At 42.8% G+C, this 17,949-nt stretch overlaps 1 protein-coding gene across 2 annotated transcripts in view; it reads right to left on the bottom strand.

The window, feature by feature from the left end:
- Positions 1 to 278: 278 nt before the first annotated feature.
- The window catches only part of LOC133608480 (uncharacterized), a 19,524-nt gene continuing 1,853 nt past the window's right edge, over positions 279 to 17,949 (bottom strand). Inside the window, exons 2-4 of one of the 2 annotated variants that reach the window (XM_061963729.2) lie at positions 13,248 to 14,006; positions 7,580 to 7,750; positions 279 to 1,041 (exon numbers count right to left, since the gene is read on the bottom strand). In XM_061963729.2, the coding sequence (XP_061819713.2) occupies positions 1,016 to 1,041; positions 7,580 to 7,750; positions 13,248 to 14,006 (956 nt within the window). In that variant the 3' untranslated portion in view covers positions 279 to 1,015. Of the gene's footprint in view, positions 1,042 to 6,280; positions 7,751 to 13,247; positions 14,007 to 17,949 lie in introns of those variants that run through there. The other variant, XM_061963728.2, reaches the window with a different exon arrangement.

The raw sequence follows: 17,949 nt of genomic DNA, 5'->3' as shown, positions 1-17,949 counted from the left end.
TACTCTTTAGCCCGATCCCTACATTTTGCGCGTTACGGTGTGGGTAGTGGTGTCCCAATGACCCTTTGTATGTAGGGGTCATGAGCATAATGAGGGGTCGGGGCTATGAATCTAGCCCTTCAGAGAAAATTCCTCAATTTCTGCATATGTTACTCGTTAGTTTGTAGCCTTAGCCACGCTAGCTAGTGTTAGACTAAAATACTGAAGAAAAGCTTGTGAAAACATTAACGTTACTTGGCTTAAAAAAAATTCACAAGAGACAACAACTTCTTCTTTGTGTAGTTTTTCGTTTATTCATCAACCGAAGCATGACGAATGGAAAAAAACAATTTCAACCGTTAACTCCATTGCTGCCGGGTGTGTAATTGTGTAATGGTGGGACAATAGGGTTGTGCGGTACACCGCTACTAATAAAGTACCGCGGTATTCATGAATTAAAAAATGTACTCAAACTTTGGAATAATACCGGTACTTTTTGAAATCCACTTATGCTGCCGTGCGGCGTTGACGTTGCTGAGCCGTGGTGCATGATTGTGTCAAAACGTGCACACTGAGCGCATACAAGCTTAAAAAGTGTTGAAAGGTGTCAGAAAAATTGTATGTAAATTATCAAAAAACTTTCCGTTCTCCGAGTTCCCAATGAACAGACAAGAGGCTGTCTTTGTTGCACCAAGCAAAGGCTTGGAAAATTCCATTATGTACGATGGGAGGAGAGGGGAAGGGGGTTATCTATTGTGATCCAAGACTTGCCCAAGCTGAATCCAGGACCAGCCCAAGCCCGAGGCATCTTTTTCTTTTGTGTTAATGTGACCGAAAACAATGACTGTTTACATACTCCCCATTCCTTTAAAACAGCTGTTGCTATGTAAGCAGGGAAAGTCCAAATAAAAAGAGGTGGCGTACAATCTTTCGCCAGAGCGTGCTAAGACACTGTAAGAGGTTACAGGTTGACACGTTTCTCCTCAATTGAGCAAAATTGAATTCTGCCTGTTTGATTCGTTGCTTCTTGTCTTGTTTAATAGATGTCATCAGTGCTTGAACCTGACAAAAGGAATAATGACAAAAAACGGCAATTTTACTGGTTATTAAAAAGGGTGCGTGAAGTGCAACACGGAGGTATTTGGGCTTCGAAACTATCGATAAAAGTGACGCTTTAAACACAGACGCGCCGCTTTGCAGGCTGTGCTTTAAAACATGCCTCGCCAAATGTGTCGATACGGTTTTACCACCTTTGCTTCAAACCTAGAAAAACATAACAAACAACTTAGAAAAACATAACAGACATTCCGATCTGCACAATGAGTTTAAAGAGTGGCATTTAATGTAGTGAACATAGATGTTCAAACAGCTGGTTGGCTTGTTGCCAATTATTAGCGCAGTCCAAACCGCTCACGTAGCGTAAACTAATGCAAGTGAGTTTATTGAATTTTGTAACAAATTCCCACTATTTCATTTGTGTTTTATCTTTACTGCTACTTGTCTTATCTGTGTACTTTTAGCCTTTTTGTTTTCAGTATATACTAATCATTGTTTTTGTCTTAAAGGGGAACATTATCACAATTTCAGAAGGGTTAAAACCATTAAAAATCAGTTCCCAGTGGCTTATTTTATTTTTCGAAGTTTTTTTCAAAATTTTACCCATCACGCAATATCCCTAAAAAAAGCTTCAAAGTGCCTGATTTTAACCATCGTTATATACACCCGTCCATTTTCCTGTGACGTCACATAGTGATGCCAATACAAACAAACATGGCGGATAGAACAGCAAGCTATAGCGACATTAGCTCGGATTCAGACTCGGATTTCAGCGGCTTAAGCGATTCAACAGATTACGCATGTATTGAAACGGATGGTTGTAGTGTGGAGGCAGGTAGCGAAAACGAAATTGAAGAAGAAACTGAAGCTATTGAGCCATATATCGGTTTGAACCGTATGCAAGCGAAACCGACGAAAACGACACGACAGCCAGCGACACGGGAGAAAGCGAGGACGCATTCGGCGATCGCCTTCTAACCAACGATTGGTATGTGTTTGTTCGGCATTAAAGGAAACTAACAACTATGAACTAGGTTTACAGCATATGAAATACATTTGGCAACAACATGCACTTTGAGAGTGCAGACAGCCCATTTCAGGCACGCTAAGAACATATATTTTTCCACGATTTCAGCACTCAGGTTAACCATACCTAAATAGACGCAAAATACTGCATTACACAAGACTACCCGAATGTACTCGAATGATTGAAAAAAAAAAAAGTTTTTAAGCTAAATTATTGGTAAACACAGTTTATGTATAACAATTTACGTAAAACCGCGAGTAATGAATAACGTTTTCATCAATTAATATATTCTGTAGACATACCCTCATCCGCTCTCTTTTCCTGAAAGCTGATCTGTCCAGTTTTGGAGTTGATGTCAGCAGACCAGGGAAGCTAGGGTCGATATTCTTCTCTTGATCATCTTCGGTGGCATAAGGGACGGTGTGAGCCAAGACATCCAGGGGGTTTAGCTCACTCGTCTGCGGGAACAAACTGCCGCCATTGCTTGCCGTGCTACCGGGGTCCTTTGTCCCTGAATTGCTCACACACTCCGGCAGATTCAATGGGGGTCTGGCGGCAGATTTCTTTGACTTTATCGTTGGAAATGCATCTGCTTTGAGTGTCGCAGGATATCCACACATTCTTGCCATCTCTGTCGTAGCATAGCTTTCGTCGGTAAAGTGTGCGGAACAAGCGACCGACCATTTCGTCGGCTTTCCCCACACCCTCGTATTTTGAACAAATTTCGTCCAATTTCTTGCCACTTTTGCATCTTTGGGCCACTGGTGCAACTTGAATCCGTCCCTGTTCGTGTTGTTACACCCTCCGACAACACATCGACGAAAGTGAGAAAATGGCGGATTGCTTCGCGATGTGACGTCACGTTTCGCCAAAATTCACCCATTTAGAGTTCGGAAATCGGTAAAAAAAATATATGGTCTTTTTTCAGCAACACCAAGGTATATATTGACGCTTACATAGGTCTGGTGATAATGTTCCCCTTTAAAGTACAGATCAAAATGGGCAACCATAAATCATGAAGCATTTAAAACAATGTCAATAAAGCTTTCTATTAGTTTCAAGTATGCGACCAAAGACTATAATAGGACAGCACAAGTGGCCACTAGAGGTGTTCTATCTATAGGGTGAGCTCTAAAGACTCACGCTAGACCTATTTAGTCTAGCGTGAGCACGAGAGCTGTCCCATCTCGTCTAGAGTGAGAACTAGAGCTGTCGTATATTGTCTTTGAGTCTGCTCTGATGAGAGACGTTTCAAGCAGGCGACCAAAGACTACAATAGGACAGCACTAGTGGCCGCTACGGGTGTCCTATCTATAGAGTGAGCACTAGTGCTGTCCCATCTCGTCTAGAGTGAGAACTAGAGCTGTCGTATCTAGTCTTTGAGTCTGCTCTAATGAGAGACGTTTCAAGCAGGCGACCAAAGACGACCGTAGGACAGCGCTGGTGGCCACTGTATGTGTCCTATTTGGTCTAAAATAGACCTGTCGTATCTAGTTTAGAGTGAGCACTAGAGCTGTCCTATCTAGTCTAGAGTGAGAACTAGAGCTGTCGCATTTAGTCTTTGAGTTTGCTCCGATGAGACATTTCAAACAGGCGACCAAAGACTACAATAGGACAGCACTAGTGGCCGCTAGGGGTGTCCTATCTATAGAGTGAATACTAGAGCTGTCCCATCTCGTCTGGAGTCAGAACTAGAGCTGTCGTATCTAGTCTTTGAGTCTGCTCTAATGAGAGACGTTTCAAGCAGGCCACCAAAGACGACCGTAGGACAGCGCTAGTGGCCACTGTATGTGTCCTATTTGGTCTAAAATAGACCTGTCGTATCTAGTTTAGAGTGAGCACTAGAGCTGTCCTATCTAGTCTAGAGTGACCACTAGCGCTGTCCTATTTAGTCTAGCATGAACAGTAGAGCTGTCTTATCTACTCTTTTACTCTGTTCTGATGAAATATGTTTCAAGCAGGAAACCTACGACTACAATAGGATACCGCTAGTGGTCTATGTAGTCCAGAATGAGCACTAGAGCTGTCCTATCTAGTATAGAGTGAACACTAGAGCAGGTGACATGAATATAGTCTGGGGTGAGAACTAGAGCTGTCGTATTTAGTCTAGAGTGACAACTAGAGCTGTCCTATCTTGCCTGGAGTGAGCACTAGACCTGTCCTATCTAGTATAGGGTGAGAACTAGAGCAGGTGACAAAATTATAGTCTAGAGTGAGAACTAGAGCTGTCGTATTTAGTCTAGAGTGAGAACTAGAGCTGTCCTATCTTGCCTGGAGTGAGCACTAGAGCTGTCCTATCTAGTCTAGAGTGAGAACTAGAGCTTTCACAATTAGTCTTTGAGTCTGTGAGACACATTTCAAATAGGCGACCAAAGACTGCAATAGGACAGCGCTAGTGGCATTTAGAGGTGTCCTATCTATAGAGTGACCACTAGGGCCGTCTCTTCTAGTCTCACTATTTACTCTTTTACTCTGTTCTGATGAAATAGGTTTCAAGCAGGCAACTAGAGACTATAATAGGACAGCGCTAGTGGGCACTTGAGCTATTCTAGTGGACTACAGCTGTCCTATCTAGTCCAGTTTGAGCACTAGAGCTGTCCTATCTAGGCTACAGTGAACACTAGAGCAGGTGAACAAATCTAGTCTAGAGTGAGCTCTAAAGCTGTCGTATCTATTCTAGAGTGACAACTAGAGCAGTCGTATCTAGTCTACAGTGAGCACTAGAGCTGTCCTATCTAGTCTAGAGTGAGAACTAGAGCTGTCGCATTTAGTCTTTGAGTCTGCTCTGATGAGACACGTTTCAAACAGGCGACCGAAGACTGCAATAGGACAGCGCTAGTAGCATGTAGAGGTGTCCTATCTATAGAGTGACCGCTAGAGCTGTCCTATCTAGTCTAGCGTGAGCAGTAGAGCTGTCTTATCTACTCTTTTACTCTGTTCTAATGAAATATGTTTCAAGCAGGCAACTAAAGACCATAATAGGACAGCGCTAGTAGGCACTTGAGCTGTCCTAGTGGACTACAGCTGTCCTATCTAGTCCACCGTGAGCACTAGAGCTGTCCTATCTAGTCTAGAGCGAACACTAGAGCTGGCGACCAAATCTTGTCTAGAGTGAGCTCTAAAGCTGTCGTATCTAGTCTAGAGTGAGAACTAGAGCTGTCCTATCTAGTCTAGAGTGAGCACGAGAGCTGTCCTATCTAGTCTAGAGTGAGAACTAGAGCTGTCGCATTTAGTCTTTGAGTCTGCTCTGATGAGACACGTTTCAAACAGGCGAACAAAGACTGCAATAGGACAGCGCTAGTGGCATGTAGAGGTGTCCTATCTATAGAGTGACCGCTCGAGCCGTCTTTCTAGTCTAGCGTGAGCAGTAGAGCTGTCTTATCTACTCTTTTACTCTGTTCTGATGAAATACCTTTCAAGCAGGCAATTAAAGACCATAATAGGACAGCGCTAGTAGGCACTTGAGCTGTCCTAGTGGACTACAGCTGTCCTATCTAGTCCACCGTGAGCACTAGAGCTGTCCTATCTAGTCTCGAGCGAACACTAGAGCTGGCGACCAAATCTAGTCTAGAGTGAGCTCTATAGCTGTCGTATCTAGTCTAGAGTGAGAACTAGAGCTGTCCTATCTAGTCTAGGGTGAGCACTAGAGCTGTCCTATCTAGTCTAGAGTGAGAACTAGAGCTGTCGCATTTAGTCTTTGAGTATGCTCTGATGAGACACGTTTCAAACAGGCGAACAAAGACTGCAATAGGACAGCGCTAGTGGCATGTAGAGGTGTCCTATCTATAGAGTGACCGCTAGAACCGTCTTTCTAGTCTAGCGTGAGCAGTAGAGCTGTCTTATCTACTCTTTTACTCTGTTCTGATGAAATACGTTTCAAGCAGGCAATTAAAGACCATAATAGGACAGCGCTAGTAGGCACTTGAGCTGTCCTAGTGGACTACAGCTGTCCTAACTAGTCCACCGTGAGCACTAGTGCTGTCCTATCTAGTCTAGGGCGAACACTAGAGCTGGCGACCAAATCTAGTCTAGAGTGAGCTCTAAAGCTGTCGTATCTAGTCTAGAGTGAGAACTAGAGCTGTCCTATCTAGTCTAGAGTGAGAACTAGAGCTGTCGCATTTAGTCTTTGAGTCTGCTCTGATGAGACATGTTTCAAACAGGCGACCAAAGACTGCAATAGGACAGCTCTAAAGCTGTCGTATCTAGTCTAGAGTGAGAACTAGAGCTGTCCTATCTAGTCTAGAGTGAGCACTAGAGCTGTCCTATCTAATCTAGAGTGTGAACTAGAGCTGTCGCATTTAGTCTTTGAGTCTGCTCTGATGAGACACGTTTCAAACAGGCGACCAAAGACTGCAATAGGACAGCGCTAGTGGCATGTAATGTCCTATCTATAGAACTAGAACCGTCCTATCTAGTCTAGTGTGAGCAGTAGAGTTGTCTTATCTACTGTTTTACTCTGTTTTTATGAAATACGTTTCAAGCAGGCAACTAAAGACAGGACAGCGCGAGTGGGCACTTAAGCTGTCCTCGTGGACTACAGCTGTCCTATCTAGTCTAGAGAGAGCACTAGAACTGTCCTATGTAGTCTTTAGCCATAACACACAAAGCCTGCTCGGACGAAAGACATTTCAAGCAGGCTTCATCAGTTTATGTGCAAAGAATGAATAGGACAGCTATAGTGGGTAATAGCGCTGTCCTAGCTCGTCGATCCAATGCCCTGAGAATATTTTTCTGCGCCTTCACATCCAACACACTCGTGTTTGCTTAGCCGCTTCCTATCACAGAATTTTTGATCACAGACCTTACAACCGACCGATTTGTCTCCGGTGTGCGTCCTGGCGTGTCGGACCAGGGCCGAGCGGAAACTAAACCTTGCATTGCAGACTGAACATGAGAACGGTTTCTCTCCAGTGTGCGTTCCTGCGTGTTCCATCAAATAAGCTTTCAGAGAGAACTTTTTGCCGCACACCAAGCAGGAATAGGGTTTCTCTCCCGTGTGTGTCCGTGTGTGTCGAGTAAACGCCGAGCGGTCGCTGAAGCTCGTCGCGCAAACCACGCAGGAAAAGGGTTTTTCTCCCGTGTGCGTTCGTGTGTGTGTGACCAAATGTTCCTTCAGGGAGAACATTTTAGCGCAATACGCGCAGCCGAAGGGCTTCTCCCCGGTGTGTGTTTTGGTGTGTATCACCAGGCTGACTTTTCGAGAGAATCTTTCGCCGCAAACCGAGCAGGAAAAAGGTTTTTCCCCCGTGTGTCGTCGCATGTGTGTCGTCAAATTTGATTTGTGAGAGAACGTTTGAGCGCATACCGAACACGAAAACGGCTTCTCGCCGGTGTGTGTTCTCGTGTGCGATATCAAATGTTCATTTCGAGGGAATCTTTTATCACAAAAAGAACAACCGAAGGGTTTTTCCTCCGTGTGACACCTCATGTGTCTTTTTAAGTGCCGCTTGTCACCAAACCTTTTGTCACATTGAGAACATTTGAAGTGTTTGTTGTCAGTAGGACACGTCTTTTCACCTTTAGAGTCTCCACCGTCTTCACGCTTCACAGTCACACGAGTCACGGGAAACTTGCTGGTGTCCGCGTCCTCCTGAGTCCGCACTTGCTCCTCCTCTTCCTCTTTCATGTTGGGGGGCTGTGGCTCCTCCTGCTCCACCCTGGAGCTCCAATCCTGCTCCTCGCTGACGTCTGCAGGACACAATATTATTTTTTATTGCAGTTTTAGGAATAGAAATAGGACTAGAAAATGGCAATGTTAAATAACAACAAGTAGTGTAACGTGTATTGCAGGCCACTAGTCGCCAAGAAACACATTTCTAGCTGTTTTGTGGTCTTTCGGATGGCCTTCATCAGGTGGGTGTTGTTGGTATACCCTTGGGCCGGGGGATAAAACGATATCTATATATATCACAAAAGACACATATCAATAAAACACGTGTTTGATAAGACGTTTGTTGTTTTTTTTCCTCGTTGGAAGAAACCGGAAATTGCAAAGCAAGGTTGATTGCGTTAACAAAGGAACTTGCTCTCTGGTAACTGAGCAAGCAGGAATTGATCACTGATCGGTGGGAGTGACACAGCCAATAAGGTAACAGTATCAATTATTAAGTTTTGTTGCTTCATTTTCTGGTCTCATGGATTATTCTTATCATGGAGTAAGAAGAGAAAGCAAAAATGAGTGCTGAGAGCGAAGAAATTGTGGATCAGAACAGAAGAAGTAACCTCGAAAGTTTTTTTTTTCAAACGGACCGTAGTCGGACCAATGTGGTCAGTAAATGATGCAAAGGGCTCGTCCGCACCAAGACCGGTAATACCACACCACTTCAGCCGTGCTCACCCTTTAGAGCACAGCCGTAACTTCCTGGCCCTAAACCTGCAAAAACAGTTCTTTTCAGATTTCTCTATGTTTACATTTTCACACTTTGCACTATTTTCTTACACTTTTTAAGTCATTCTTACATATTCCTTATTTTTGCACCTTTGTGTTTAATGTGATTTTAGAATTGTGTTTACATTGAGGTTTTTTTTTCCATGCTTGTGTTGACATGTGATATCTGAGGGATTATAATCAGAGGAAGGTTACATTATAAATAAAAATGTTTACATTGAACCTATTTTTTGCTGGTCCTTAATTTTGACGTGACATTAAAAAAATATCAATATTTATCGATATTGACCAATATAAAACACGCAAACTCAAAAAGCGCCACATTTCTCTTAGGAGCTTTTAAGCCTATAAATAACATTACTTTTGTTAAAGTTAAAGTTAAAGTACCAATGATTGTCACACACACACTAGGTGTGGTGACATTTGTCCTCTGCATTTGACCCATCCCCTTCTTCACCCCCTGGGAGGTGAGGGGAGCAGTGAGCAGCAGCGGTGGCCGCGCCCGGGAATCATTTTTGGTGATTCAACCCCCAATTCCAACCCTTGATGCTGAGTGCCAAGCAGGGAGGTAATGGGTCCCATTTTTATAGTCTTTGGTATGACTCGGCTGGGGTTTGAACTCACAACCGATGTCAGGGCGGACACTCTAACCACTAGGCCACTGAGTAGGTGAGAGTCAGTTATGAGTTATTTCAGTGACCATTGGTGTGGTTTTCTTTCCTTCACAGAAACGTATCAACAATAGGCCCTTTTCCACCGCAGGAACTTTTTCCGCAACTAACCCATAAATAAAGTTCCCCATGTGTTTCCACCAAAAACTGCCCAAGTAGATATAGTTCTTCGGGAACCTTTCGGGTGTTACTGCTTGCTAGGTGGGATTTTTAGAAGCTACCCGGAAACTTTTCGGGGATGAGCTGTGCTGTCGAACGCTGATTGGTTGAACAAAGTTGGGGGCGTTCCTAAAACTTATTTTTTAAACACACCACTTTTTTATTTCTTCTTTCTTGTCTATTTTTAATACAACAAACTTGACAACGGAGAAAACTTACAGGAACTTTTGAGGGGCATTTTTGTGCTGAAGAACACTGATCAGTGGAACTATCTTGGGCGTGTTTTTACTCAGTCGTAGTCTATAAACTACTGTATTTTTCGGACTATAAGTCACAGTTTTTTTCATAGTTTGGCCGGGGGTGCGACTTATACTCAGGAGCGAATTATGTGTTAAATTACCATTACCGTAAAATATCAAATAATATTATTTAGCTCATTCACGTAAGAGACTAGACGTATACGATTTCATGGGATTTAGCGATTAGGAGTGACAGATTGTTTGGTAAACGTATAGCATGTTCTATATGTTATAGTTATTTGAATGACTCTTACCATAATATGTTACGTTAACATACCAGGCACCTTCTCAGTTGGTTATTTATGCCTCATATAACGTACACTTATTCAGCCTGTTGTTCACTATTCTTTATTTATTTTAAATTGCCTTTCAAATGTCTATTCTTGGTGTTGGCTTTTATCAAATACATTTCCCCAAAAAATGCGACTTATACTCCAGTGCGACTTATATATGTTTTTTTCCTTCTTTATTATGCCTTTTCGGCCAGTGCGACTTATACTCCGGAGCGACTTATACTCCGAAAAATACGGTATATGCAGTTGATAGTTGTTACAAACATAATTTCAATACGGGAAACTACGAGAAGTGGATGGACTCTTTTAAATGTATTTATAGAGGAATACGAAGCCGGACCTCAGCTGCTTACTACTCTAAAAAAACACGGGGGCGTGGTTAAGAGGGGAGGAGTATATTTACAGCTAGAATTCACCAAGTCAAGTATTTCATATATATATATATATATATATATATATATATATATGTATATATATATATATATATATATATATCCCCGTGACCCCGAAGGGAATAAGCGGTAGGAAATGGATGGATGGATGGATATATATATATAAATATACATATATAAATATATATATATATAAAAAAATATAAAAAAAAAAAAAATATATATATATATATATATATATATAAATAAAAGAAATACTTGAATTTCAGTGTTCATTTATTTACTCATATACACACACATAACACTATCTACTCATTGTTGAGTTAAGGGTTGAATTGTCCATCCTTGTTCTATTCTCTGTCACTATCTTTCTAACCATGCTGAACACCCTCTCTGATGATGCATTGCTGTGTGGCACGCACAAAAGTGCTTTCATCAAATGCACTAGATGGCAGTATTGTCCTGTTTAAGAGTGTCACAACATTGCTGTTTACGGCAGACGGACTGCTTTACTGTAGACGTTCTTTATATTGTGGGAAAGCGGACTCAGGTCCGCATGGAGCTGGAGGCCACGCCCCCTCCAGCTCCGCCTGAATTTCGGGAGATTTTCGGGAGAAAATTTGTCCCGGGAGGTTTTCGGGAGAGGCGCTGAATTTCGGGAGTCTCCCGGAAAATCCGGGAGGGTTGGCAAGTATGTTTTTTCCCCACCTTTTTATGTTAAGCACATAACTCCACGTGTTCATTCATGGTTTTGATGCCTTCAGTGACAACCTACAATGTAAATAGTCGGGAAAATAAAGAAAACCCATTGAATGAGACGGTGTGTCCAAACTTTCGGCCTGTACTGTATACTAAACCACTCCTCCATACGTCATCAGCCTGATTTGTATAAACCACCCTGAACTGTGATGTGCGGTGGAAACACAAACCACACACTTCTACAGGAACCTTTAGGTACAGGAACGAGAGGTTCCTGAACTTTTGGTGAAAAAGGGCCTAATTTCCTCCACATCTGTAGGTGACATAGGTAAGTCATGTGACATGAGTGGTGTAGCAGATGCACACCTCAACGGAGAAGGCGTCGCGCACTCTACGGCAGCACGTGGTGGCTCCAACACACATGTTCTCGTCACAGTTTGGCTTGGAAGGTCGGGTTCCTTAGATATTTGTATCCACAAAAACTAGATCCAAGATGTGAGCGGAGGTTCCAAAAAAACTGATGAACTGTCCCAGGCAAAGAGGCGCAATCTGCTAAGGAACTCCAGTTTATAGCACACACTTGTGGGCGTTCGGTGTGGTCTATTATTGGTCTCTTCAGCACTGGATAAAGGCTTAAAGGGGAACATTATCACAATTTCAGAATGGTTAAAACCATTAAAAATCAGTTCCCAGTGGCTTATTATATTTTTCAAAGTTTTTTTCAAAATTTTACCCATCACGCAATATCCCTAAAAAAACTTCAAAGTGCCTGATTTTAACCATCGTTATATACACCCGTCCATTTTCCTGTGACGTCACATAGTGAAGCCAACACAAACAAACATGGCGGAAAGAACAGCAAGCTATAGCGACATTAGCTCGGATTCAGACTCGGATTTCAGCGGCTTAAGCGATTCAACAGATTACGCATGTATTGAAACGGATGGTTGTAGTGTGGAGGCAGGTAGCGAAAACGAAATTGAAGAAGAAACTGAAGCTATTGAGCCATATCGGTTTGAAACGTATGCAAGCGAAACCGACGAAAACGACACGACAGCCAGCGACACGGGAGAAAGCGAGGACGAATTCGGCGATCGCCTTCTAACCAACGATTGGTATGTGTTTGTTTGGCATTAAAGGAAACTAACAATTATGAACTAGGTTTACAGCATATGAAATACATTTGGCAACAACATGCACTTTGAGAGTGCAGACAGCCCAATTTTCATCAATTAATATATTCTGTAGACATACCCTCATCCGCGCTCTTTTCCTGAAAGCTGATCTGTCCAGTTTTGGAGTTGATGTCAGCAGGCCAGGGAAGCTAGGGTCGATGGGGGGTTTAGCTCGCTCGTCTGGGGGAACAAACTGCCGCCATTGCTTGCCGTGCTACCGAGGTCCTTTGTCCCTGAATTGCTCACACACTCCGGCAGATTCAATGGGGGTCTGGCGGCAGATTTCTTTGACTTTATCGTTGGAAATGCATCTGCTTTGAGTGTCGCAGGATATCCACACATTCTTGCCATCTCTGTCGTAGCATAGCTTTCGTCGGTAAAGTGTGCGGAGCAAACGTCCAATTTCTTGCCACTTTCGCATCTTTGGGCCACTGGTGCAACTTGAATCCGTCCATGTTCGTGTTGTTACACCCTCCGACAACACACCGACGAGGCATGATGTCTCTAAGGTACGGAAAACAGTCGAAAAAACGGAAAATAACAGAGCTGATTTGACTCGGTGTTTGAGAAAATGGCGGATTGCTTCCCGATCGCTCCAAGAGCGAATAATAGAAAGGTGTTTAATTCGCCAAAATTCACCCATTTAGAGTTCGGAAATCGGTTAAAAAAAAATATGGTCTTTTTCCTGCAACATCAAGGTATATATTGACGCTTACATAGGTCTGGTGATAATGTTCCCCTTTAATGGTTCTTCTGTTTTGTCGAGGGTCGAGGAGTAAACAAGAGGTGTTGCCCAATGTAGGATACGATTTGTCAAACATTTCCATGCCCGGTCGGGACTCACTTAGCACTACTGCTCCTCGCAGCACATTTATGTTTGTAGAGCTGGTACTGACGAGTGAATCGTTCCTCGCACAGAGTGCAGCCGAACGGTTTGTCGCCGGTGTGTCTTCTCATGTGCGTGTTCAAATTGCCCTTCTGCGAGAATCTCTCCCCGCAAACTGAACACGCAAAAGGCTTCTCGCCCGTGTGCGTCCTCATGTGCGTCATCAGGTTGCCCTTCTGGGAGAATCTCTCGTAACAAACCGAACACATAAATGGTTTCTCACCCGTGTGCGTTCTCATGTGCCGAGCCAACGCCGAGCTATCGCCGAAGTCCGTGCTGCAGACCGAGCAGGAAAACGGTTTCTCTCCGGTGTGCGTTCTTGTGTGCGATATCAGCTGGCCCTTCGTGGAGAATCTCTTATCGCAGAAAGAGCAGAAGAAGGGCTTTTCCCCCGTGTGTGTTCTCGTGTGCGCTATCAAATGGGCCTTTTCCGAGAAGGGTTTGTCGCAAAACGGGCAGCAGAATGGTTTCTCACCAGTGTGCGTTCTTGAGTGAGCCATCAAATGTGTCTTTTGGGGAAAGGTTTCCGCGCAAAACGAGGAGCCGAATATTTGTTCTCCTTTGCACGAGGACGTAAAGCGTTTGTTGTCAGCTGTAGAGTCTTCATCATCAGTGTCCGGTGATTGCGACGTTGTGTCGTCGCTATCTGACAGCGGAGCTAAGAGGCTGTCTGCTTGTGATCCTCCCTTCTCCTCACTTGGGCTGTGACCAAGCTGTGACCACCGAGGTTCATCTTCGTCATCTTCGCTCTTCACGATCACTGGAAACTTGCTGATGTCAGCATCCTGCTGACTGATGCTGTGCTCCTCCTCCTCTTCCTTAATGTGGGGTGGCTGTGGCTCCTCCTCTTTAATGTTTGGCAGCTCTAGCTCCTCTTCTTTAATGCAGGGAGGCCCTGGCTGCAACTCTTCCTCTTTAAAGTGCTGCTTGACCCCGGGGCTCCACCGATGCTGCCCAGAGGGAAGAGCTTCCTCACTGACGTCTGCAGGACACAAGGACACAAACACGGTTGTAAAGAAATAGTACAAACACGAACACAAATACCACTCGCTGTCTAATGGACAGACAGGTGGTGCTACAAGCTAAGATCAACGTTAATGGCCCGATAAATGTCCTGGTTTAATTAGAATTGTTAATAAAACAGTCCTCTTCATCAGTTTGACATCATCAGGCCTCGAATTTTAACTTTTTAAGGTCAAGGCAAGTGTTGCCTCAAAGGAGGGCTCATATTTTAGGGGACCAAGGCAAGTTAGAAGGGCACCAAGGCAAACATTATTTTCTTTGTAGGCAGGGGCTCCAAAGCATATATATATACTGTGTATATATATATATATATATATATATATATATATATATATATATATATATATATATATATATATATATATATATATATATATATATATATATATACATATACTCAGTATATATATATATATATATATATATATATATACAAACTCCGTTTCCATATGAGTTGGGAAATTGTGTTAGATGTAAATATAAACGGAATACAATGATTTGCAAATCCCTTTCAACCCATATTCAATTGAATGCACTACAAAGACAAGATATTTGATGTTCAAACTCATAAACTTTATTTTCTTTTTAGCAAATAATAATAAACTTAGAATTTCATGGCTGCAACACGTGCCAAAGTAGTTGGGAAAGGGCATGTTCACCACTGTGTTAGGTCACCTTTTCTTTTAACAACACTCAATAAACGATTGGGATCTGAGGAAACTAATTGTTGAAGCTTTGAAAGTGGAATTCTTTCCCATTCTTGTTTTATGTAGAGCTTCAGTCGTTCAACAGTCCGTTGTCGTATTTTACGCTTCATAATGCGCCACACATTTTCGATGGGAGACAGGTCTGGACTGCAGGCGGGCCAGGAAAGTACCCGCACTCTTTTTTTACGAAGCCACGCTGTTGTAACACATGCTGAATGTGGCTTGGCATTGTCTTGCTGAAATAAGCAGGGGCGTCCATGAAAAAGACGGCGCTTAGATGGTAGCATATGTTGTTCCAAAACCGGTATGTACCTTTCAGCATTAATGGTGCCTTCACAGATGTGTAAGTTACCCATGCCTTGGGCACTAATGCACCCCCATACCATCACAGATGCTGGCTTTTGAACTTTGCGTCGATAACAGTCTGGATGGTTCGCTTCCCCTTTGGTCCGGATGACACGATGTCGAATATTTCCAAAACTAATTTGAAATGTGGACTCGTCAGACCACAGAACACTTTTCCACTTTGCATCAGTCCATCTTGGATGATCTCGGGCCCAGAGAAGCCGGCGGCGTTTCTGGATGTTGTTGATAAATGGCTTTGGCTTTGCATAGTAGAGCTTTAACTTGCACTTACAGATGTAGCGACCAACTGTGTTTAGTGACAGTGGTTTTCTGAAGTGTTTCTGAGCCCATGTGGTGATATCCTTTAAAGATTGATGTCGGTTTTAGATACAGTGCCGTCTGAGGGATCGAAGGTCACGGTCATTCAATGTTGGTTTCCGGCCATGCCGCTTACGTGGAGTGATTTCTCCAGATTCTCTGAACCTTTTGATGATATTATGGACCGTAGATGTTGAAATCCCTAAATTTCTTGCAATTGCACTTTGAGAAACGTTGTTCTTAAACTGTTTGACTATTTGCTCACGCAGTTGTGGACAAAGGGGTGTACCTTGCCCCATCCTTTCTTGTGAAAGACTGAGCATTTTTTGGGAAGCTGATTTTATACCCAATCATGGCACCCACCTGTTCCCAATTAGCCTGCACACCTGTGGGATGTTCCAAATAAGTGTTTGATGAGCATTCCTCAACTTTATCACTATTTATTGCCACCTTTCCCAACTTCTTTGTCACGTGTTGCTGGCATCAAATTCTAAAGTTAATTGATTATTATCTTGGTTGCTTTGTTGGGTCTGCTCCTGTCTCTGGCCATGCTCCCCCCCTACCCCAGCAGACAATGGCGTGGAACACCGCAGAGGCCACCGCAGTGTACAGTTGTGCTCATAAGTTTACATACCCTGGGAGAATTTATAATTTCTTGGCCATTCTTCAGAGAATATGAATGATAACACAAACACCTTTCTTCCACTCATGCTTAATGGTTGTGTGAAGCTATTTATCAGCAAACAACTGTGTTTATTCTTTTTAAATCAAAATGACAAAAGAAAGTACCCAAATGACCCGGATCAAAAGTTTACATACCCCAGTGACTTTGATCTGATAACATGCACAAAAGTTGACACAAACAGGTTTGAATGGCTAATCAAGGTTCCAATCCTCACCTGTGACATGTTTGTTTGTAATTAATGTGTGTGTATAAAAGGTCAGTGAGTTTCTGGGCTTCTGACAGACCATTGCATCTTTCACCCAGTGCTGCACAGATGTTTCTGGATTCTGAGTCATGGGGAAGGCAAAATAATTGTCAAAGGATCTGCGAGAAAAGGTAACTGAACTGCATAAAACAGGAAAGGGGTATAAAAAGATATCCAAGGAATTGAGAATGCCAATCAGCAGTGTTCAAACACTGATTAAGAAGAGGAAAATGAGGGATTCAGGTAGACCAGCAAAGATTTCAGCCACAACTGCCAGGAAAATTGTTCGAGATGCAAAGAAAAATCCACAAATAACTTCAGCTGAAATACAGGACTCTCTGAAAAATTGTGGTGTGGCTGTTTCAAGATGCACAATAAGGAGGCACTTGAAGAAAAATGGGCTGCATGGTCGAGTCACCAGAAGAAAGCCATTTCTGCGCAACTGTCACAAAGTATCCCGCTTACATTACGCCAAACAGCAGAGACAAGCCTCAAAACTTCTGGAACAAAGTAATTTGGAGTGATGGCTTTCTTCTGGCGACTCGACAATACAGCTCATTTTTCTTCAAGTGCCTCCTTATTGTGCATCTTGAAATAGCCACACCACAATTTTTCAGAGAGTCCTGTACTTCAGCTGAAGTTATATGTGGATTTTTCTTTGCATCTCGAACAATTTTCCTGGCAGTTGTGGCTGAAATCTTTGCTGGTCTACCTGAATCCCTCATTTTCCTCTTATTAATCAGTGTTTGAACACTGCTGATTGGCATTGTCAATTCCTTGGATATCTTTTTATACCCCTTTCCTGTTTTATGCAGTTCAGTTACCTTTTCTCGTAGATCTTTTGACAATTCTTTTGCCTTCCCCATGACTCAGAATCCAGAAATATCTGTGCAGCACTGGATGAAAGATGCAATGGTCTGTCAGAAGCCCAGAAACTCACTGACCTTTTATACACAAACATTAATTACAAACAAACATGTCACAGGTGAGGATTGGAACCTTGATTAGCCATTCAAACCTGTTTGTGTCAACTTTTGTGCATGTTATCAGATCAAAGTCACTGGGGTATGTAAACTTTTGATCCGGGTCATTTGGGTACTTTCTTTTGTCATTCTGATTTAAAAAGAGTAAACAAAGTTGTTTGCCAATAAATAGCTTCACACAACCATTAAAGGGGAACATTATCACAATTTCAGAATGGTTAAAACCATTAAAAATCAGTTCCCAGTGGCTTATTTTATTTTTCGAAGTTTTTTCCCAAAATTTTACCCATCACGCAATATCCCTAAAAAAAGCTTCAAAGTGCCTGATTTTAACCATCGTTATATACACCCGTCCATTTTCCTGTGACGTCACATAGTGATGCCAATACAAACAAACATGGCGGTTAGAACAGCAAGCTATAGCGACATTAGCTCGGATTCAGACTCGGATTTCAGCGGCTTAAGCGATTCAACAGATTACGCATGTATTGAAACGGATGGTTGTAGTGTGGAGGCAGGTAGCGAAAACGAAATTGAAGAAGAAACTGGAGCTATTGAGCCATATCAGCTTGAACCGTATGCAAGCGAAACCGACGAAAACGACACGACAGCCAGCGACA

This window comes from Nerophis lumbriciformis, linkage group LG06 (genome assembly GCF_033978685.3).
Source record: "Nerophis lumbriciformis linkage group LG06, RoL_Nlum_v2.1, whole genome shotgun sequence".
Classification (NCBI taxonomy): Eukaryota; Metazoa; Chordata; class Actinopteri; order Syngnathiformes; family Syngnathidae; genus Nerophis; species Nerophis lumbriciformis.
Note: the sequence above shows the minus strand (reverse complement) of the source record. Positions and strands in the feature narration are given on the sequence as shown.